This window comes from Athene cunicularia, assembly GCF_003259725.1.
Source record: "Athene cunicularia isolate RWA chromosome Z unlocalized genomic scaffold, athCun1 chrZ_part4, whole genome shotgun sequence".
NCBI lineage: Eukaryota > Metazoa > Chordata > Aves > Strigiformes > Strigidae > Athene > Athene cunicularia.
In genome coordinates this window covers 3,622,204-3,646,364 of record NW_020799145.1, presented here as the reverse complement: position 1 = coordinate 3,646,364, position 24,161 = coordinate 3,622,204, and the positions used below count along the sequence as shown (strand labels likewise).

At 34.4% G+C, this 24,161-nt stretch overlaps 1 protein-coding gene across 4 annotated transcripts in view; it reads right to left on the bottom strand.

The window, feature by feature from the left end:
- KDM4C (lysine demethylase 4C) overlaps positions 1-24,161 on the bottom strand; it is a 277,152-nt gene that overhangs the window by 101,150 nt on the left and 151,841 nt on the right. For all 4 annotated transcript variants that reach the window (XR_003400216.1, XM_026866802.1, XM_026866803.1 and 1 more), the window contains 4 exons: positions 21,792-21,903; positions 3,359-3,534; positions 2,294-2,510; positions 1,314-1,390 (listed from right to left, as the gene is read on the bottom strand). Coding sequence is in view for 3 of the 4 variants with exons in the window: in XM_026866802.1 (XP_026722603.1) it covers positions 1,314-1,390; positions 2,294-2,510; positions 3,359-3,534; positions 21,792-21,903 (582 nt within the window). In the remaining variant the exon portion in view is untranslated. The remainder of the gene's footprint in view (positions 1-1,313; positions 1,391-2,293; positions 2,511-3,358; positions 3,535-21,791; positions 21,904-24,161) is intronic.

Here is a 24,161-nt window from a genome sequence, read left to right as displayed (position 1 = left end):
AATGTATAATAAAGATTACATTAAATAAATTGTCCAAGTGGACAACACATACTTTGCACAGTGAAAACAGTGCTCCATTTCATTCCTATCACCTTCCTGATACCTAATACAAAAAATTTCAGATCAGTCCCTGGAGCATGCTTTTGCAAAAATCCAATACTAAAACCTCTTCACATGAAACTTCCATTCAACTATTTTCTGTATGTTTTTGGTATCTCTTCCACTGCTTCACCTCATCTCCTCAAATAATTTGGCAAAAAATTACTTTCTCTACAGTTCATATCCTCCTTGTTTTCAGAAACTTATATGCATCGTAACAGAATAAAACTAAACCTAGTCAGTAAAATGTGCATACTTCTCAAATTAACACTCCTTGGTTGCGAATTTTTCCCCTAAAAGTTTGTCAAAGAAAAATCCCAGCCAAGACAAGCTTTAATCTTCTCCCCAACATTTTCCTTTTTCTATCACATTATCCAGTTCCCCCTTCATTGCCCCACAGTGAACATAAATGAGTCAAGTCCATCATTATCTCACTATTTTTGTTCATATCTTTCACCTGCTTCTGCACGATCCAAATGTCCTCTTCACTTTAAGAATGTTTGTAAAATAACCTTAAAACCCTAGAACAATTTTAGAATCCTTTCTACAAAATATCATTAACAAATTACAAGACTGAATTTTGTTTTACTGTTTTTTGAGTAATTTTTGATGTTAAACTACACAAATAGATTGGTGAAATGTAATTTTTTTTTTTTTAAAATGAATGTACATTTAAGGATTCTATTAACTATTAATTGCTTATCTATTTATTCCTTGATGTATAAAACTATGTTATATTTAAAAAAAAAAATAAAATAACATGGGTAATCTTTTTCTGCTCACACAGTGCAGTAAACCTTAAATGCTGTAAAAGAACAATTTCATTCTTGACTGTAATGTATTATTCTCTCTTCCCTTCTCTACTTTCCATCTGCCTACACATATATACCAGAAGTCTAAAATATTTAGACAAACTCTCTTTTTTTCTTTATGTGCATTTAATTTTTCAGTTTTTTACTTGAACAAATATATTCTGCTAGCCAATCCTTTTCATGAGAGACAAACTTGGAGTAAGTTTATACTATCAGAATGTTATTACATTTTATATTGAAATGTAATCACATTTCACAAATAATTTTTCTCCAGCAAGTGTGTGTTCAGAAAAATTATACAGGCCACATTTCACATGCAATCATGAACGTGTTTCTTTTTTTGTTGGTTTTTTTTTCTTAATCCCTAATGTATTAGATAACTAAGCAAAATGTGAAACTTACGGCTCTCCAGGCTTCTTCTCTGCATCGAGAACACAACCATCCATTATGGATTTCATGAGGAAAAACACCATAGCAACCTAGAATAAGAGAGCTGGACTGATTAATATATTCTACATTTCTACCTATGATGTCATACAATTCAACTGTATATAAACACAAGTAAAAGACATCTCTGACCAACAATACTTTTTCAATCTAGACTTACTGCTAATTCCATAGTCTACAAAATATACAAATTAGGCACATAGACACTCTTTCCAAAACTCAGACAAAACCCAAAAACACCAGCAAACCAAACCAAAAATTAAAACTAAAAAATCCACAACACCCCCCCCCGAAAAAAACCCAGAGAAGTTCTTACTTTCTGTCAGTTCACTAACAAACCACCAAATCTCCCTGCAGTCAAAATGTACAATTTGAATTAATGTACTGACATTTATTCTACACAATTATATCGCACCTCCGTGTAAGAATTTCACATGGACTTCTTAGAGTTAAATACTCAAGTCCTAGTATCTGTAGAATATACTTGCAGAAAATCCATGCATTCATCAGTCACTCTTGAAGTAAAAAAGAATGTAAGGTGAATAAACTAAAGTCAATATCAATATTCACAAGTCCTCAAATCCAGCAGGATTTCACCGTGCCTACTTAGTAAGGATATACTAACATCACACAGTGGTTTAAAATATGAGAAGTAAAAGAGGAATTTAATAGTTCAGAATTGAAACAAGAATCGGAATTTTGTGATTATTGAAAGTTTACAGAAAAGTTTGTTTTTCACTGTTTTCACAGCAATCATTAGCAAGTAATAGAAAATGTAATATAGTTATTTTTAAAAAATAGCCAGTGTTTGAAGAATTACATATGGAAGCATTCTTCAAGTACTTTTAAAGACATACTAGAAGCCTAGCTAACATTTATCAATAAAATAAAATCTGAAGTTACATTTCTGCCAACTGAACAATTATTTTATTTACTTGCATGAATCCGTATGCAACACTTAGCACAGGAAATCAGAAGACTTGTTCCATCTTCTTCAACTAAGGCATTTGATGGAAAGTTTTCAATGTTTTCTTCACCATAAATAAAACATATCTCTGGAATAAGAGGTTTAGTCTTTTCATTTTCAGCCATCAGTGTTTCTGCTGAGTTTGCTTTCCTGAAAGCAGGACTTCCTTCATTATGATTGTCTGGCTGGAAAATAAACAATATTTATATTTAAGTAAAAGAAAGGACAGATTTACTTACTCTACCTTCTGACAATGATGAAACAACTTCTCCCCTCCCAGCTCTTGCACTAACAATGTAACAATTTTATGAGAAAATTAACTGCTGCTAGGTATTTATCACAGTCATTCTATAGTTTCTTCATTGTTCAGATAACTGTCAAATCTAGAATAGCAGTCAGCCTGCAAACTAGTTTTATGCAGCAGTGTTCAATGATACTGTATCTCTGTCTTGCTTTGAGCCCTTTAACTGGGTCCACTGCAATAAAAGTTTTATTCCTAGTTCTCATGCTGGGGGGATTCCAGTTTAGCAGCTTCAGAATTAGTACTGTAGCATTTGACACAGGAATTCCACAAGCCAGTATCAAACAGTGCTCTGTATTAGGCTGTTTCTGTGGGAATATTATTCCTGACAGGGCCTAAGTACTGTGAAAACACTTACTTCTTCAACACTGTAAGAAGCAGACATAGAAAAGGCTCCAATAAAAAGCACTAGAAGATGGACATAGAAGGAAATAGCTAAAAGATACAAACCTACATGGATTCACCACCTCAGAAAGTGTAATTTCAAGGGCAAACACACATACACTAATACGAACCCTATGTAAACCCTAATAGAAGGCAGACATTATCTGCAACCAAGAATAAATGCAGGTGAACAGAGTATAAGTTCTAATCTTAACAATAGTGAGTTTATTTACTTCTCATGCAAGTCAAATGCCTAAGTTTATTTTATTTCTAATTTATTTGAAATAAAGCATCTGGGCAGCTAGTCCATACTTGACCCCAAGATGATGCTGTTAGGATCTTGCTTACCTTGTAGTACGGCATGAAAAGAGTGCAAATGGCACAGTGCGGTTCTTTTTTTGCACAAGCTGCATTGTATTTTTTTTCAGCATCGAAATTGGGTACTTTTGTCTGCCAAAGGTGGACCAGAGGCTTGGCCCATATCTCTGTCTCTTTCTCTTCAATTAAGGAAGTCTCAGGCAGTTCTTAAAGAAAACAAAAACTGGTTACACTATAGTTCTGGAATGAAGACAAACAACAATTATTTTGTCATGTGTGCTAACTGTGAAGATAAAACAATGCTGTAAGAAGTCTGAATACAAATTCACATCTGTGTGAACACAAATGCAGAAGTCTAAAAGAATTATGAATCAGGACAAGAACACAAAGAAGTGTTTTGACAGGTGTCATGAGCTGACTGCTCCACGTGGAGCATAAGGAAGTACAGCACTAGTGCATGTCTTTACAATTTGTATTCCTATCCACAACATTACATCTCACTCTCCCACTCCTTAATTCCTACAACCTCTATCCCCTACACTTCCACGCACTCTGCCCTAAATTCCTTATGGATGGAATATGCTGCATCCTGCCAAGCAACACCAGACAAATCACTCTGTTCACTCAGAATGACACCTCTCAGCTCTTGATGGAAACTGACACTCATTTTCCAAAGGGAAAAAGAGACACATTCTAGCCAATGAGTAATGGGGAGCAATGAGATTTAAGATGTAACTGGACATATATGCTGGATCCCACTATGGGAAAAATTATTTGGTGATATCAGTCTGATTTACTTATTAACAGTGTTTCCATGCAGGACTCCATAAAGCTGACTTTATGAAACTGAAAGCCTCTAGAGAAACTGGGAAAGAAAATCAGACAGAAAATGAACAAGAAATATCTTATTAAATATAAGTAATCTAAAAATGTAGTAATTTGTTATTGAGAAAGATGTGGAAAAAGGAAAGCTGTGAAAAGGAGGCTGGGTGTAAAACCCATGCCCGGTGAAATCAAGAACATAATTTTTAATGATCCAGTTGTTACCACCAGAATTTCAGTCTAGTCACATGTTTGAGCTGGTTGGAAATCTCAAGGCAACCTAGTGATTTTGCCACCTGTAAAATATGCAGAGGGAAATGTCTTTTCATTCTAAAAAGGAAAGAGCTGCTGACAGGAGATGTCAACTATATTCTTCTGAATTAGATCCTTATACACTGCTCTGATTAATGATGAGGTCTATAGTTCAGTTCAGTCAAGTGGACAGTGCCTATCAAATCTTTCACGATCAATTAGAAGGCATGTAGGTATCAATTAGAATAATTAAAATAATGTGAATGTGGGAAGGAAAATGTGGGAAGTTTTTGAATAGAACTTTCAGATAACAAAAAAAGGTCTACAGAATATAGTAATTTTCTAATAATGCATTTAAGAAAAAATATTTGTTTCAGAAGAAGAAACAACAGAGAAATGTTTAATAAGGTACATTAAGCTAAATCATCACATTCCTTCAGCATGTGATTGCCTTCATCCACTTTGTGAAACAGTAGAGGCTTTATGGGTCTCCTCCTATGATAGATTGTCATGCATTGCTACAAAAGCACTATAAAGTTGATAGCACTTTTATCAGTGTTGAATAAAATATAGATTAAAATACATTTACAAGCAAGCCAAATGTAGCAAAAATAAATTATTATACCCTGCATATGAATTTTATTCCATTTTTTATATTTACTCAAAAGAACTAATATAAAAAATAAATATTTTCCAATAATCCAGGTAGAAAGACAAATACAAAACATCTGCAAAAAATCTGTCACCAAGACAATATTTAACAGCAGAGCTTTATGGTGAATAACACAGCTGCAAAAGAATACCAGTGAAGAACTAGCTGAACACAAGGAAGAGATGAAGATACAAAATTTCAGCATCACTTTTATAGTTTTGTAAATTACTTTTTTTTTCCCAGTTAAAAGCTTAACAACTTTTAGTTAAAAACATTCTGTCTGATCATATTTTTTGTATTGCTTGCAATTTTCTAGAACTGTAAAATAAATAGCTCTGAAATCTATGCCTCTAATTCCATTTCTATGTATTTAAATTTTCCCTTACAGAACAGTCTCACAAGTGGCTTCATTTTTGCTAATTTATTTTCCAAATCCATTATTTTCTTTCAGGAGCTTATACTGCCAACGTTTTAAATATTTTTATTATAGTTGTGACCTCACAGAGAATTCAGGGCTTCATTGTGCCTTATGAAGAAAACAAAAAGGAACACAAAATTCGTTGTGAAGGTTTGTAACTTACATCTTCCATATCTATTATCCACTTTGATACTGACGTCCTTTCATTGCATCACTCCTTATCACTGCTCAATAATTCTCCCATGTGGGTTGAAGTATTCACCCTGAAACTCAGCCTATTATGCTCCTCTCTAAATAAAAATCTATCATCGGATTTCTAGTCCTGGAATCAATTCTAGAACGATAATTCTAGTTCTCTCACATGGTACTCTGGTTTTCCACTGCCTACAGCACATTGCTGAGTTCATGACAACATTGGTTCTGCTTTTGATGAGAACAATATTTATATCTTAATTACATACAAATTCCACAATTTCAGTTCCCTCTTGTGTGATCTTTACAAATCCTTTCCAGAGTGAGGAAGTGAAAAGAATGCACGAGCCAAGAATAAAGCTGGGAGCACTCTTACAACATTTTGTTGCTTTCAAGAGCTTTGTATTTATTTTCAAACCTCATTTCAAATTAAGCCAAAGTGTCATATGCAGATGTACCAGATTGCATCTTCCACAACCTCAAAAAAATGTAATATTTTTAAATAAATTTATTTTCTCCATTTAGAGCAACTACTTCCAGCTAGTTATTGACTAGAAGCAAACCCTCCTCATTTGCCTCCGATCTCTAATATCTCTAACTACGCATTCTATCTCCTTTGACATACAACTGCCTTCTCAATGCTCCTTACTGCAGTCTCCTATTCTCTCTGCATGCACCCAAGCTCTCTGACTTGATCCTCCTGCATATTATACCCTGCAGTCTCTCACTCTTCTCCAGCATAACATGCCCAGAAGCATAGCCAGGAAAGGAAAAATAGCCACCCTTTCAGAGGGAGACTAGCTAAGCCAGTACTTCTTAAAAGAATGTTACTCTAACGGTATACAAAATTAAGAATAGACAGAATAGATGTTCTTAAGGGATATATCTAAGATTTGTCTAATCTTCTGTTATCACTACAGCATGTCTCGTGAATTTCAGTTCAAGAATTTCTTAGACAACCCTGAGCATTCACTCATCCACACATCAAATGAATAAAATATCAGAAAAAAACAGTATTAAAAAGTTACACAGTACATGACGCCCATTACAGAATATGACAACAATGTTGCCTGCAACAACTTTGTCACTAGGTAGAATATGCAATCTTCTATGTAAATATTCTACATCAGTTAAACTTGGGCAGTTTCACTTTGTGTGTTTTTATCAAGGTACACCAGTATTTCCAGTTCAGCCTCTCAGATAGTCCAGGTGGAGTTACCTTCCCGGTTTCCACAAAGTCAGAGTTATGTATCATGGAAAAAACCTGATAATTTAGTTATCCAAAATAGGCAAGGAAATAAGAAACAGTTCTCCAAGTGTTTGAGAGAGTATATAACTATTTGATGTAACAAACACTGCCATCTTGGCACATTTTGTAGCCTTTCTTCACTGGTGCATTTGATAATTCCAAACCACTATTTAGGTCCCAAAAAAACCTTGGAAAACTTGAGGGGTTTACAGAAATATTTTTTTTCTATTTATCCATTATTTCTCTCTTCCTCTTACTCACTTTAATGACTCCTTTCATTACTTACTACATAACTGAAGATCAAACAGTGACTTAGCCTAAAATAAATTTATTTTCCTGACTCCCACTGGTATGTGTGGTTTCTGGGTAAACATTCAGGTCCCTTCAAGTGAGTTCAGTGTTTTTTGACCAGACACATCTATTTGAAGTACAGAACTGCCCAGCATCTGTATATATGTATACGCAACTGTATGCACCTATGCAATGGTATAAGGCACATAAAACAACAGCAACCTCTAGTTGTCTCCAATTCAAAATCCATCTTAAATGAGGATTCTCAAAGTAAGAATGGAGAAAAACTTGTGGTGTTCATATTGACTGAAAAATCTCAGAAGCTCCACTGTCATAAGCAGGCATACTTTCTACTTCAACTATCCATCAGTGCCATTTCCCAGTACTCACGCAAAAAACATGGTAGAAGCATCAGTTCCCACAGTGAAAGAGATTCAGACACTGCCCACCAAAAATTACACATCTGCTTTATGTGACAAGTACATAATGTCTCATGAAGCACTATGAACATGATGTTTCACTAAAAATATTGGCATTTTTCTGAAAGAGCCTGAGAATATTGTCTCAGTTCTGGCAGAGCAACTTTTGATGAAAAGCCACTTATGCAACGCTGCCAACCAACAACACTACAGTATGTGCCACTATTCAGGCAAACCTGCTTCATGATAAACTGGCCTCTCTCTAAACGCAGCTACCAATGGCCCAAGACAGACAATTCAAATGATTCAAGTCAAACACTGCAGTGATATGAAACACAATATATGCCTTTAAAGAGCATTTGTTTTGTACAACACATGGAGCTAGGAAACCTATCTGGACTTCTATGTCTGCTGTAACCTGGATCAAATCACTGACACTTCCTCAGAGCTCACTGCCAGTAAGTGCATGAATAGGAGTAGGACTCTGTACAGGTGTGTAGCAGAATTCCTTGGTGAGAACTCTGTGCCATTTGCTTTTTTCAGCTTTTCAGATGAAACTTACATTTCAAATTAATCAAGACAAAAGTGAATAATGCATTATTGATATTCTTTGGTAAAGAAATGTCAAATCAACTTAACAGGATACATCTTGCTGTCAAAGAGAATAAGAGAAAATACAGGAGTTGAACCTGTTAGCCATGACAACAAAATTCAATATACATCTGCAGTTCAGCTGACAACACTGTTCAAGAGATTGCAAACTCTCATGCATAACACATAGACACACTAACAAATACTCGAAGAACCATCTTTAAAGCCTTCAATTGATCTATTCCTGTTGTTTAATCTCCACATGAATCATAACGCTTTACTTTAGATATAGTAATTATTCCCATAGCAACAAATATTGTAACAAAAATTGAGGCCATCACTTCAGCTACAAAAATAATCATCTCTTTACCAGAACACCTTCTCACACAATACCGCGTTAAACTGTAAATGTTAGACTTAACCTGAAATACAAGTGCTTCTTATAAGAATTTAGAATTGCTTAACAATGCAACAGAAAAGATTATCTGATTCACTTTCTTACAGTCAAGCTCACTCTTCTTCCTAAGACCATTTGTCTCTGGAGGACTTCAGAGATAAGACACCGTGCTGAGAGGTTGACTATATAAAGATGTATGTGCTCACTCCCTAGTTCGAAGTGAAACTATGAGAAGCATCCAGCACAATTTCTCAAGATGTATTAAAATTTTGTAACTATAAAAATAAAGTTTCTTTAACTGCAAAAATGAGAACGCTCTGGTTATTACATGGAGCCTTTATTATTTGAAAGTGTCATGGCTGAGAAATTATATGAAATAAAAATTAAATAATCTACACTAAAATAAACCATTTTTACATTAAAAAGGACTGTCTACACAATGACTTGCACCATGTAAAAACTCAATTAAACTAAATTTTTTAAAGAATATTTAAAAAATAGAACATATAAAAATGTCGTTTATAGGATGTATAAAAAAGAAAAATACTTGTACTTGCACCACTGGAAACATCTACATAGACATGACCCCAAAAACTCATAGCTAAAGCAGAACAATCACAGTTGGGAAACAAAATTAAGTATCATTGAACTTCTACAACCTATCATCCTTCTAAAGTTCAAAACAAGACTGTAAGTATACATTATAAAATAAACTCTTATTTCAAAACATCCCCTACCTCTGTATCTGTAAATTAAACGTCACCTCACCCTTGTGTAATGAATAAAAGCCATAGGGACCTTCTAAGATTTGATACATGGACAAAGTTGTGCTATTCAAAGGAAACAAATGTGAAATTATCATTCAGAGTTTCAAGAATTCCCTGATGCCAGAGAAAGAAACAAAAAAAACAAGAACATCTGACCTTTAAACAACTTAAAGGACCTCCCTACTCTGTTCTAGGACAGAATAAGAAATCTTGGGCATCCCATATGTGGAAGAAGACCTATTATTAAGCAGACATTCCTTCATTCCGAAAATCTTCTTGATAATGGAGGTATATTTTGTATTTAAATCAGGGCACTATTTCTCTTTACATTTAATTTTCCATGCATCACATGACTGATCAAGAAACCCCTGAAACTGAAGAAGGCTCAGAGTACATGTATAGGGGCTCTGTGCTTTGGAATCTCAGGAAGAATCTAGGGAGTGACTGCCCATAGCTCTTACAAAGGAAGTTGAATTTATCTCAACATAAAGAAGAACAGAGGGTGGTTTTTCATTAGCTGTGTGGATTGGCTGCTTGTGTAAATGTTTGTCCCTGAGTCCATGTTAATCAGAAGATTGAAAATGGTCTTCCTGAACCAGCCAGACTAGAATATGGGAACTGCATGTATGGCTCAATTCAACATAGAGTATAAAACCTGAACATTGAACAAAATTAACTTTGAAGAGAGCAACAAACATTGAGCTGACTTCAATCCATGTATTCCTTCCCAGCAAATTGTGACATCCAGCATCATGACAGCGAGCATACACAGACCAGTGATGGGAATCACATTCATAATATGATCCAACTGTTTATTACGATAGCTATATTGTGCTTGTATTGTGATGTCAGTACATTGCTGTATCACTCTGCTAATGCAAAATCCTGTGTAATGTCAAATATATTCCAGTAAATTTGATATTAAATATTAAATACTTCTTGTGTGAGACATCTAAAAGAACCCAGCCAGAGATTATAGGACTCTGGCACAAGGAATACAGAATTCAATTCTTTAGTACTAGTACTTAAATTGTCTTTACAAGTAAAAAGACTGACTTGAGTTCTTCTAGTGTTAGGCATTACAGTTTAGAGCAACCTTCAAATTTGGAGCACACATTTAAATCAAGTTCAAATACCTTTTAGTGGATACAAAAGTATAATGCTTTGTTATAATATTACTTTACCAGATAAAATTCATAACGAGGTTAAATATTTTGTTTCCTAAGGGGCTAGAGCAAGTGCTCTTTGCTCCAAAAGAAAAGGAGAAACACTTGATGAGCCAATTAATTACCTTAAATAAATGCAAAACAGTTGGTATAAACTTTACAGTATCATATAATGATTCAGCCATAGTGGTACTAATACTCTAAGGTGATTAGTAATGCCAAACTCCATATTAGTTCCTGCTATCATATTTGTACCTGAAACAAATATTTATATAGGATTAATTAATCTCTGTAATGTAATTTTGGATAAGCCAGTTCTCATTAATGTGATTATTTATATTCATCTGTATTCCTTTACATATTTAAGAAATGTGAAATAATTCATTAAAACAAACTGTGTAGACAAAAAAGAAAATTATAGCCTGCATTCTGTTTTGGTACAAAGGAAACTCCTTCTATAACAAAGTACTTATAAAGAGTTATTGTGCTGCTTTCCAAGTGGGTGAGTGAATGAAATAAATGTTTTCACAAATGTTATGGGTTTAATAGTTTGTGGCAAACTTGCTCCAACACTCAAAACTACTGCTTTGAATGGGTTTTGCTTACTAAGTTAAACTCAAATTCTCAGATGGAAAACATTTGGGCCATTTGCAGAATGGGCTGTTGCCAGTATTTGCTGATTTAACCCAGCAGATGTGAAAAGCCATGGATGCTAATACAGTACAATTTGCTTTTGCCAATCTCAACAATGATTTTGCTGCTTGGGGTTATGTTCCACTGATGTTTCCTGGCTTTGTACAGCAGCATCCTCTGCTATGAAGAGCATAGCAGCATCTGTTATTTTTCAGGTAGTTGAGCATAATCTCAGCCCTGGGAGGCATTATCTATAGTTTCAAATGTCCTGGAGGAAATAATAATAATTAAAAAAAGAAGTCAGTCAGGGAAAAAGACTTGCAACTTCAAAACTTTACTGCTCCTGCAGTATATCAGCAAACCCAGCTTCAGATATGTGTTTCTTTTTTTTCAGTAATGAAACCCATAGATTTCATACCAAATATGAAAATGTAAACTTTTTAATTTCTAATACTGTACAAAAAAATAAATTTCTTGTATATACTGTACAGTAACAGTAGTGCAAAGTATGTACAAACTTTTGATCAGAGTCTAACTGCTGAATTATCAATTAATACTTCAGTTTTCATAAAAATTATATGCAAAGATAGTCATACTGAATCAGAACTCTAGAGGCTAAGCCTAAAAGCTCCTGGATTAAATAAGGTTTAGCTCACAAAAGAAACTAATAGGGTGCTTTATTAAAAAAAGTAAAATATCAAATAAGAGTAACATCAGTTGTAGCAGATCTCAAAATGTTTTAAAAGGTCAGAAATATTCTGAGTTGAAAAATTTTTACAAAGACAATTTGACAGAATCGAAAGATGTATTTAGGTAGTGGGATTCTCTGAATTTTCTTGAGCATATCATTAGATTTCAGTAATGAAATTCACACTCGTTTTGTGATAGAACTGTATTGCAATTGCTATACCTTGCTAAATGTAATTTGTACTTGTGATTGAACTGTACATTACAATTGCTACACTCTGCTAAACATAATTTGTACTTTCACTGTGATTTAAGTGCATTGCTGTATCACTCTGCTAAATCGAAATCCCATGTTAACTTCAACTAATCTCAGATAAGAAAATTTTGTTTTTTTCATTAAGCCCTCCACACATGCAGTATGTAAATAACCTGGTCAGAGTGTGCTAAATGGCACATAGTTGGCAAGATATTCCTGAGGGTGAGTGGTAGTCATTAAAGAAGTAATGATTACTTTGGCAAAAAGTTGCTTTCTGATTTGGTGTTAGTCACAAATAAGAAACTAGTGGAGAAAACCTTCATTGTGATTAAGAACAGGTAGTGAGTAATAAGACTGAGTGCAGACAGGACCACTACCATATAAAAGAGGAGATACAATTATTGTAAATACTAGCAAAGGCTGGAAAAATCTCACCAGTAATTTTGAAAAGGAGAGATGAGAAAACCATAACCAGGATTTTTCATGGACAGCAGAACAAAGCACTGATCGCACTGATATTAGGATGAATTTGAAATACTGAAAGGTTCTAACAAGTTGAAGAAAGGAGAGAAAAGCAGGGCTTCACGGGCTGCTGGGTATTTACTTCTCAGTAGCAGTGCAGAAGTTAGAAGAGGAGGAATGAACACATACCATGCTAGAATAAGAAAAAGAAACCATTATAAAAAATAACATAACGCATAAGCAATGTACACAGAATCAAAATAAGTTCTTAGACTTAAAGTTGCAGCCTCAAATCATATATGATGTCCATACACGCAGGGATCATTTACTATGGTCTACTGAAATAGACCTGATGCAAGTGATGGCTACCATGTACACCAAGGACAATGAATGACCAAAAGCTATCTGGTTTCATACTGATCCTTTTCAGGGTGAAGATTCAGGCTACTCTTAAGAATAAAGTATTATGAAAGTGTTCGCTCCCATGGCAAAACAAAATTAACAAAGATAGTAATGGGCCTGAACCAGCTGCAACCCACATATTCCTTCCCAGAGACTGGAAACATCCAGCTTTATGACAGCGAGCATATTATTAGACACCAGTAGTGAAATTCACATTTGTATTACGACTGAATTACACATTAAAATTGCTACACTCCCCTACATGTAGATTGTATTTATATTGTGATTTGAGTGCACACTGTATCACCCTGATAAACAAAAACATACCTAACTTGAAATGACTTCAAGTAAGTAGATCTCCTATTATGCACTGCATTTTCCATATGTCAAATACCTATATAGACCTTGTCAGACTGTACTGGACTCCAAATTTTTCCTCTAACAAATGGCAAAGCAACTAAAATGTACGTAATTTACATTGCTATGTTGCTGTTAAAACTAAATTTGAGAAAGCTCTGAGGACTCATGGTGTGAAGAATCAGTTTACATTACAAAAATAGTTTTACAGGACTATAGTGCTGACATTGTTTAAAACTACCATTTTTAGTTTGCTTACTAATTCTTGCCACAAAATCATTCTCTACTTCAATCACTGGACCATAAAAGTACCAAATAAATGTAAGGGATAAATATTAATCTTTCATCGGCTGAATTCCCTAAATAGCGATTTTTTTGTGAAGACAGAATTGAGCCCTAATAGTTAAGGCTCAAACTGTCAAAGAGGTCTACTTATTCTGACTACCTAACCTGAAGCACAAGCAACAAATTCTTACTGATACTAAAAAACATGAACTATCTAGTGACTCCAGAAATAACATACTTATCATGTCCAAAAACCAAGCTCAAAGGTCATCCACCAATCAACTATATTTAAAATGTGGACATGAGGGCACAGAAAGGAAGGTATTCTTATATCTGTAAGAACTGCCAACAAAAATATGTATAGCATATTTGTGATATGATTTCTATTTTATATGTATGTACATTAAGTCAATTCCAGAAATTTCACCTGTCTTTACACTGTGTAAGTTTAAAGAATAGCCACTGTATTTACAATTTAGTTCAAAGAGGCATTTCATCAAAATCAAAACAGAAACAAAAGAAAATCTGATGGAATTTACTGCAGAGCCTATCAGCAAAATAACAGAGCTGTCAGACTGCAAGCGAAAGACTGGCAGATACCCGGTCTCTTGAAAAGCTTTAATTCAGAGCACCGTAAAAAACATTACCAGCTGCTTTCTCCATTCCATTCCCCCACAAATTTTTTACAATTTTGAATGAACCAAACTTTTACTTTGCAATCCAAATTGTTTGCGGTCACTTCATCAGCTAGATATCTGATCAACAACTAAAATTAAAATGGAAATTTTAGGAACCACTATTGCCATCCACACACATCCTTAATGATTTTCTAATGAATCACCATGGTTTGCCATTTAGTTTCAAGACCTTAGTAAAGCTCATTTAAGCTAACCAATGCCAAATGTAGAGTATGTATTTCAATTTAGAATAATTAAGGATTACTTAAACCTGAAGGTCTGATCAGGTATAACTTTATCCCAACGTTTGGTACATATGATGTCAACAATGTAAAATTATTCTATCATAAATGATTCAATGAAATACAGACAGTTCCAAACAGAAAAGACAATTTTATTTAATTCTTCATCTTTACTTAAAATTAGTATCTCATGAACATCTGGAAACTTAAGGGATTATCTCTAAAATCAGCTCTAGAATGGTACCCACTGTTGTCAATTACCTGTTGGAGTTAACAAACATGCATTATATTATCATTGTAAAAATATTAGCATAGTAGGCTTTTTCTTCTCAATTTTCTGTCTTTTAAGAATGTTCCAAGCTAGCACACAATCTAATATTTACTGTTTTCTAAAACACTACAAAACTCATCCAACCTACTTGTCACTATATGCATCTGTATAGAAGTGGAAAAACACAGAAAACATCCAATCATCAGACATTTCTTGCCTATTAATAAAAAGGGTCACTAAGATATGACAGAATTCTTTGTTACATCTTCCTTGCACTAGAAATTAAAATTTATCTTGACTGACCATACTGCTAAGTACTATACAGCCAAATAAATATCCAAGTACTATGCTGTTAGAGTGTTTTAGAAACATTACAGAGCAGATTCATCAACATACTCTCATTTTATGCTACTTTAGGGATAAAAAATAGTAACCTATGTCAATATACCACTCCAGCATAAGTGCCTCTGGGCAAAACAGAAGTGAAATTTTGGGGAACCAGGTTACTTGAATGCTTACAGTTAACATTGTGCTGAAGTTCTCAATTGAAGCAAGGCTTCAAGAAGTTATCTTCATAAATTAAGTATGTAAGATGCAAATCAGAAAGACTCAATCACAAGTCCAAATTCACATGACAAATCAATGCCTGAATTGGAATTATAAATTAATAGCTTCAGGCTACAGTTCCTGCAGATCATTAAAACAAATATCCCATAAACACCCCATACACTAGACAACAGTTGCATTCAAACTCCCTCAAGGATCAATTTTTTAGGTTTACACACTTCTCAGCCAAGAAAAAGCATTTAGTAAAACAGCACTGGCATTAAAATCAAATCACTTCCAATACTGATGTTTCATAAAGCAGCTTCAGGTTTTGAAAAAAGCAATGATAACTCTATGGACTAGATTTTTTCTGCTTTGGAAAAAAAAAAATTACTCCCATGATATCTTGGAACTAGGATAATTCATTAAGCAATCCTCTGTACTCAGGGAACTAATACTTGTTAAATGCAAGTCATACATTTTATGTATTTCTCTTTGGACTGTAATTACAGAAACAGAAGCTCAATTCCAGAAGACAACCTCACGGCAGAGATATCTGCTTCCTTCAAAAATGTCATAAGAAGTTTGCCTACCAACTCCATAGCTACCCTTGAGAAGGCTACTGAGAGGCTGCACTAATGCAGCATGAAATCCATTTCCATTCTGGCACACTCGATAATGAGAAATTATACATGCCTCTATATCTAAGATTGTAGTTCTATCCACTATTTTAAGAGGTAAAATATATTTTAAAGCTAAGAAAGCTGCACAATTAATGTTGCAACATTCATCTAGAGGACAATGAGTCTTAATGCTCACTCCATATAATACTGTCCAGCAAATGAGGCATAAATGTTAGAGGAACCAGTCTGTATTTCCCTCTTGAATCAAAATAATGGCAGCTCTTAGATGCTGGCATTTGCAGGCATCCACTCTAAGGCAGATAAGCACTGCTTTTGAAAGATGTCAAGGGACAAGGGCTGACAGTGGAAATAATCAGAGTTGTATGTTCTTGCCACTTCTGAAGATCAGCTGCTAGCCCACAAGGTTGACAAGAGTACTGAACATTCAGGAAAGGCTTGACCTTTCAACACCTTCCTTTCCTAAATACCTACAGAAGATTCTACCTCAATTTTGTAGTTTTTTTGAGTCTCAGGTTATCACATGATACATAAATGCTAGAAATTTTTATTTATTATAGTAATCAAATCTTGAAAAGTGAATCTAAATAAATCAGAAACAGTGTAAGTACCAGAGGAAAGGAGAAAAAAAACATTTTTCTAGCATAGTGATACTGTTACAAGTGGTAGATTGTGAAGGTCTCTTCCAATGCTAGATGATCAAGTATGAAAAATACAAATTCTGCACTTGATTAACACACTCACACAAGAGCGAAGTATTTTTAAAGACAAAAAACATTCAAAAAACAGATCAATATAGCATGAGAGTGAAAGCAATACTGCAAATAATACTACTAATGTGGAAAAAAACCCCGTGCCTCTATCAATTAGTTAACAAATTCTTCTCTACTTCTTAAGTAATACCAGAAAAAAGTTAACATTTATTTCTGAAATAGGTAAGAATCTTCAAACAGAATCTAGCATTAGAAGATCTGAAGCAAAGGAATCATAATTGCATCTGCAAGTGTAAATTTCCTCTATTTCAGCATGCTCAACCCATTTATGACATTACTGAACAAGTCTTATATGGCTTGACTACTAGTATCAGACCAAGGTCATATCACAGGATGCTGACAATGAACATAAAAACCGAAGAAGCTTATTTTATGTTATAGCAGAAGGAAAACTACAAATGTAAAAGTAGCAATTTTCACTATTCAAACTCTTGTACAAGCCACTCTTTCTATTCACAGTATTTTTATCTCTGTTTCCTTATCTTACAAAGTAACAGAAGCAAAATGACTTTGAACTTTTGAATCATATTTAAAACACTAAAAACTGTGTACAAATAAAGCCATACTGAATTCAATCTATACACTATTATTATATCATTTAGTGCAATAGGGAATTTTAGTCTACTTGAATCTAAAAATAGTTTCTAATGTTGCGTGCCCAAATATTGCTGGAAAGAAATCTCTGGGACCAATCAGTGTGCATCCAAAGTCAGTATGCTTTCTCCTTCTGCTGAATTTGCTTTTTTATTGCTTAAGTGAGCAGAAATATAACTGCAATAAGTACAAAAGAATAATGTTACCACAAGCCAATATACCACATTGAGCATAAGACCAAGGTTCATTATGTTAAAATTATCATTTTTTTGACTGTGACATACAGCTCAAACTGTACTGCTGCAATTATTTTTCTAAACTGGCAGCCTGACTATAATTTCTGGGATTGATTCCCCAGTTCCCAGTATTTCTCATTGCTCAGTCCTTTAGGCATTAATTCCTCAAAAGCAATCATAAAGGAGACTCAGAAGTCAGACATACATAGGGAAAAGCTTCAGGGAGACTTGAAAAAAATATAACACCAATAGACCATAAAGAAACAATTAACCCAATCATTTTTCTGTAGAACAAACGTTCAGATCACAAAGAAACATCCATATAAAGAAGCATATCACTGATAAAAAGAAAACAAAAACTCAGTGTCCAAACAACCCTGTACAAAAAAAAGAAAAAAAAATTCTGCCAAAGGACTCTGTATTAACAGCAGATCCAGAAAGTCTCTGCTAAAATTAAGCATGCTGTCAAATACGATAATATTCTATTTGCAAAATTATGATTTTGAAATGGCTGACAGTGTCAAAGAATGTTGCCTTCATATTAACAGCCTCTGATCACTTCTATTCACAGAAACTTCCTAACAGAACTCTAGTATCTGAAGGACTTCAAATATATTAATTTGACTATAAATTATCTGTATTAGAAATTACTGCCTTGTGGAAAGTGACATGATTTGCAGATGAACCATAGAGCCCAAATTTCTTCATTTTTCATAACACCACTAGCCCATATTATCATCTTCCTTCTTCATTTTGTTTACATTTATTATTTTACTGGACCCAGATAAATTAAAATGTAAAGATTAATTAATGTATGAATACACAAGTCCTCTTTTTAAAGGAACAGATCAACTCAAAAATTACAGTACCAAGTGACTATAGTACTATAGCCATTACTGCATCATTTTTGTTCAAAAAACAACAGAAAAAAAAAACAACAGAAAACAAGAACTAAGTATGCATGATGAATTACACTCCTGGTAACTCCAGAATATGAATGAAGCACCTTCATAAAGAGGAACACAGTCATTAGTACATTGTTACTGATTACTCCCCTGATATCTGTCAAGAAATATTCTTGAGCACAATCAGAAAATTCTCTTCTGATTGGCATTCATCTAACCAGAGATCTTTAACTTGCATGCCAAGCATGTGCCAGGAAAGCTTAATGAGGCTTCAGTTTGCCAGTCTCCCTCAACAATTCTTCAATCTCTGTCTCAGATGTAAACATTACGCTCACCTCAAATCTATAATTTCTATTCTGGTGTTCTCACAAAAGCATGCTGGTAAATTAGATAAACACAGATGAAAACAATATCAAATTCCAGTTCCAGATAGCACATAACTGCCATGTCCAATAAAACTCTTAGATACTTCCTTCATTCAGTAAGAAGACAGGTGCTTAACAGCTACTTGAAATTATTCTAAGACAATGGGTTTTTTTCCTAACAAAACTACACCATTACCTACCAGAATGGCAATCATCATGCAAAGAGGAAAGACTGCAATGTATATGCTTGCTGGGATGCTGTTCCTTCACATAAGATTAAGACAACACAAAGCTGATAAACTACTGGATAAAACAGCAAACAACAAGCAGAATCCTTGAGATTAGCAAACCAGTGCCATCACATCATTATCTAGCCCGATTATATCATACACACTCCATGCTTAAAACATAGTGTAAAATTCCTATTTAACTATAATGTTGAAAAAGCATAAGCAGGCAAAAGGAATATAAATCTCTAATTAAAAAGGAGCAATTTCACTGCAACCTACCACGTATTTAAGTCTTTAATTACTTTACTAGATAAATCTTAATATTAGTATCATCCTTTTTATGTAGATTACCATAACACTTTCTGAAATATGCTCTGTCTAGCCCTCAAGGTATCGAAACATATCCATGCATGATACAGATCATAGGCCTAAGCTGTCTCTAATTTTCAGAAAGATGCTTAACAGCTAATTGCAGTATCGTGCCTGGAAAAACTGCAGCTCTGATAAAAAAGAAAGAGAGTGTACAGTTTTCCCAAACTAGTGAGATGGAAGACATAAATCAATGACTTCGGGCCTGGAATAAGGAGGGAGATGTACTGATGAGGGACCAGTTAACACCACCCAGATCAACAATACCTAAGCTTATGCTAACTAAAAGAATAATATTCCTTAGTTACAAGAAGAATAATCAATTAACAGGCATGCTGTCTCTCTCTGAAGTCAAGAAATTTTATCTGTAGCTCTAAGAAACAGCTACTGTTGACTAGAGGTAATAATTGAGGGGGGAAAAAAAAAAAAGATCAGGAAGCCCAGCAAGACCTATCACTTAAAGTATAAAATAAGAGTTCCAAGCAAAATGCATGTACAAAGTGCACGTAAACAGTAAAGCATACAGCAATGTTGGAATCAGACCTGTAACGACAGACACATCAGCTCCATCCTGCACTACAGAGTGACAAAGTGTCTAAGGGAGTGTGAGGATGAAACTCCAGTTCTGCTTACTGAAGAGATTCTGGAGAACAGCACCTGAAAAATCTGCACATTACGGTACCAAAATGCTAAGGCAACAGGAAAAAAGAATATATTTGTTTTCCTTTTTGATGGATAGTTTTGATGCACAGTTCGATAAGCTTCACAAGGCAGGTAAGATAGAGTAAAGTAGCTTTATTCATCAGCTTTGGCTGGCTGTATGTGTGATTGCTGGGTAAAGCAGATGTACTTTTTCTAGTTATTTCAGAGAAGCAAATCCCTATCTTGGGCAAATTTCCTAGCTTTTGTAGCCTGTATCTGCCCAAGATGGTGGCTCTCTATAGTTAAAACACTCAAGTAAACTCAAAAAAGAGCATCTGAGAAGTTCTGAGTATTGTGATACCTAGTTATAGAGCATTAAATTCATAGCTGCAGAATAATTTATTTATTTATTTTGTACAGAACTCTGTTCTATATAGCACTGTCATTTATCATCATTATTTATGGACCTGCTTCTTTTTCTTAGTTTCTACTTTGCTTGAAGTGTCTTAAGGTACCATATAGTATGCAATAACATGCACATCTTCAGTCTATAGTGAAGATCTGGACAAGCATATTCAGAATGATTGCCTAACATTAAGCTTCTTGTTTATGCAATTAAGTTAAACAATGGAATTTTGTGGTCACTACTTTGCATTAAAATAAAATTTTTAAAAATTACTTAAAACACCTAAAAGTCAAATCAGAAGCCCAGACTTACACATTCCCAGGAAAGCCATTCACCCTGATTCCAGTTGCTTTGTGCCAGTTAAAAGTTAGATGAAAATGCTCTAAGAAAATTTCTCAAGAATTGTTCAGTTGAGGAGACAGAGAGGAAATCTTTTGCTACATTCTAGTAAACAAAGGTTGTTTGTCTAAACATAAAGGTTGTATGTCTAAAAACAGAACTATTTTTTCCATATCTTTTTATGTTTGTACAGTATGTATTTTTAACACCTTGCACACTAATTGCAAACCTGCACACTACTTAGCTACAGAAGCATATACAGAGATATGAAACACATAGATGACATATGCATCAAAATCAGTTTTTAAATTACTATTTTAAATCCAGAGAGTAAAGCTGGTTTACCAAAACTATGGGAAAAGAGATATTCATTCTTCCCATATGAAACTAAGCAAAAGTTTGGAAAGTAAGACATATGTAAAGACTCTGACAAGTTTTTGATGATACTCAGAAGCTTGTAGCCTTTTTCTTGAATGAGAACTATAGTATCTTAAACTAACTCCCAAATGTCCAATGTCTATCAAAAAACAGCCAACAAGTAAAAAGCACCTTTAAAACAGTGTAGGGAACTACTGCTTACATTTAAGATTCGTATTCAGAGGATTCTTATAGCACTTTTATCTACGTTTACACAATTAAAACTTGATCTTAAACACAACTGATGTGAATTTGAATAAGGTATATCTGATTGGTGAATATACTTGTTTTAAATTACATCATATTGTTCCGAGCTTTTTGCAAAGACGTCTCCAATGTTTTTAGAAAAATCTGAATGAAAAAAGGCAAAAAGTAGCTGAGGATTCAGAGGCCTCGCTATTTACATTTCCTATCCACAAAGAAATTATTTCATTTTTGCTTTGCAAATACTATATATATGGTCTCATAAAGACAGAACAAGATCAGAAAAATATATTAAATAATAGACCCACCTTCATTATTAGTTGCTCGCTGTTTAACCAAAGTCATTGGAGATCTAGCTGGGGATTTTTTGAGTGGATGATGATAACCCTTAGATATTTTCTTTCTTTCAACTTGCACTGACTGAAAAGAAAAAAAAGCATAACTAATTTAGTATGTAATTCCACAAAGTTAATTTTGATGAACAAAAACATTCTTCTGTAAAGAAGCACTGATGCCAATTCTGTAAATATTACCAGAGTACTTGAAGCACCTTTAGTGTACTGATTAAGCGTTTGTCTCTAATTCAGAATACATACTTTAATTAAAAAAGGAGCAATCCTTGTCAAACACAAATGGTTTGGGGTATAAGTTACTGCTGCCCTTCCCAAATTACAGAGCATAAATCCTGGTTTGATCAGATGAGGTTTGAGAGGAAGAACAGCCCAAATACTTCTATAGAACTAGAAGTACAATACAGCCACTAACTGCAGAAAATGTAGGAGATGAGGTAGAAATGTAGAAAATGAGGTAGAAACCCACTGACTGAAAGAGGGCAGAATTCCTGAGAAAGTAAAAAAAAGATCTGGAGTTGAGAAAAGAAGAGTCCTGATATGCAGTTAACATGTTGATTTGGGATATGAGGAAATTCCTTCCTCTCTCAAGCACCCTTATGTACATTCAGCTCAAAGTTATACTTCAAGAATTAAAGCCAATGCCACAAATTCTAGAAGTGTAGCTTTCACAACTCCAGGTTTGAGTGTGAGTAGGGGAATCACGAAGTAAACCAGCTGCTGATGGTATCTTGAGTTTCAGGAGCAGAGGAAAGGCAAGCACACTGGCAGAAAGGTGGGAAGGACAGAGGCTCACATGATTTCTACAGACCACAGCATTCTACTCCACAAGGCCCTGAATCTAACCTAGCAGGTTACACACATGCTCCTTGACTGATTTGAAGGTTTAAAATTACTACTGTAAAATGGGAAGTAAATTATGAAACAACATTGTATTTACTGTGGAAAAAAAAATAGGAAAGATGTGGTTAAAGCACAGGACACATTTATGATCTAGAAAAAGTTACCAACTAAATAAAAAAAGAAAGAAGATGAGCCTTTTTAATTGCCTCTGTATAATGCTTTTTCACTTATAAGAGAAAGAAAGAGTATACAATTATACTGCAGAATATCTGAAACCTCATATATATGTCTGAAAGGAACAGAAAGAGATAAATATAACCTCTAATACATGATGATTAAAACACTGAGTTGTTTATAATGCTCCTTATTATTACAGTGGAAGGGCTGGAGCCAAGACTTTTAAAACACAACATTGCAAAAAAAATCATTAGTGCACATTTCATGTCTGTGGAAGGGTCTGCATGATTTTACTTTGGCTTCTAAAATATATTTCCCACTAAATCTGTCAATCTGGCAGTGCATTTCCTGCTCTCTCTCTGCCAAACTGAGATTGAACTCACAACTCAGAAAGCTACTGTGACTACCACCCCATGGCTTAATTTTTCATTATGCTTCCTGAAGTCAAAGCTGCTCACCCTTCACAGCTGCACAGCAAGAGCAAAAAAAATACTTTAAGTTTGTAGAGGTGCTCCAATGAGAAAACATTATTAAACCTGCTATTTAAAAATTATAAAATATATTCCTTTTATTAGAGTGATCTTTTCCTTCAGGTGTTTCCTTTACACATTTTAGGCCATTTCCAAAATCCAAGAACAGTGAATTTCAAACCCTGAAAATCATAGCCTGTATGATCCTGCTATACCCATGTCTTGAAGATTCTCTTTCTCCAACTTCAATACTTTGCATAGTTTCAACTAAAGCAAGAAAGTCTGTAAGATTTCATAAACTATGTGAGATAATGTAACAGAATGAAAGTAAACTTTGTTCCCACCTAACACAATGAAGATATGCTCCTCAGCTTTGCTTCATCCACTCTGTCATTTGAGAAAGGCATCAGTCCTAAAATAAATTACCATGTGCTTCCACACTGATATGTTCTCTCCTTTATCAGTAAGTCTCCCAGAATCAACCCATTCTGCTGACATTTACCAGCATACTGTTAACTCTCCTTAAGACTCAGTCAAAACAGCCATTTTTTATAAACACAAATACATCATACCAAACACAACACCCATCTCTAATAATTTCAATTCCATGTAAACATCAATAATTAAAGCTGATAGCCTTGCTCTTATTAGCAGGCAGCAAACATAGAAATAGCTTGAGAATAGTTGCTGACAGTTCAGATTCACAGATGTAAAGTGAAATTACTAGATGTCTAAAATTAGAGGGAAAATATGTCAACAAGTAAGATCCAGACACATTCTGCTTTCAGATCCAAATTCCCACTCTTGCCTGAACACTTCAAAACATGTTCAAACTAGC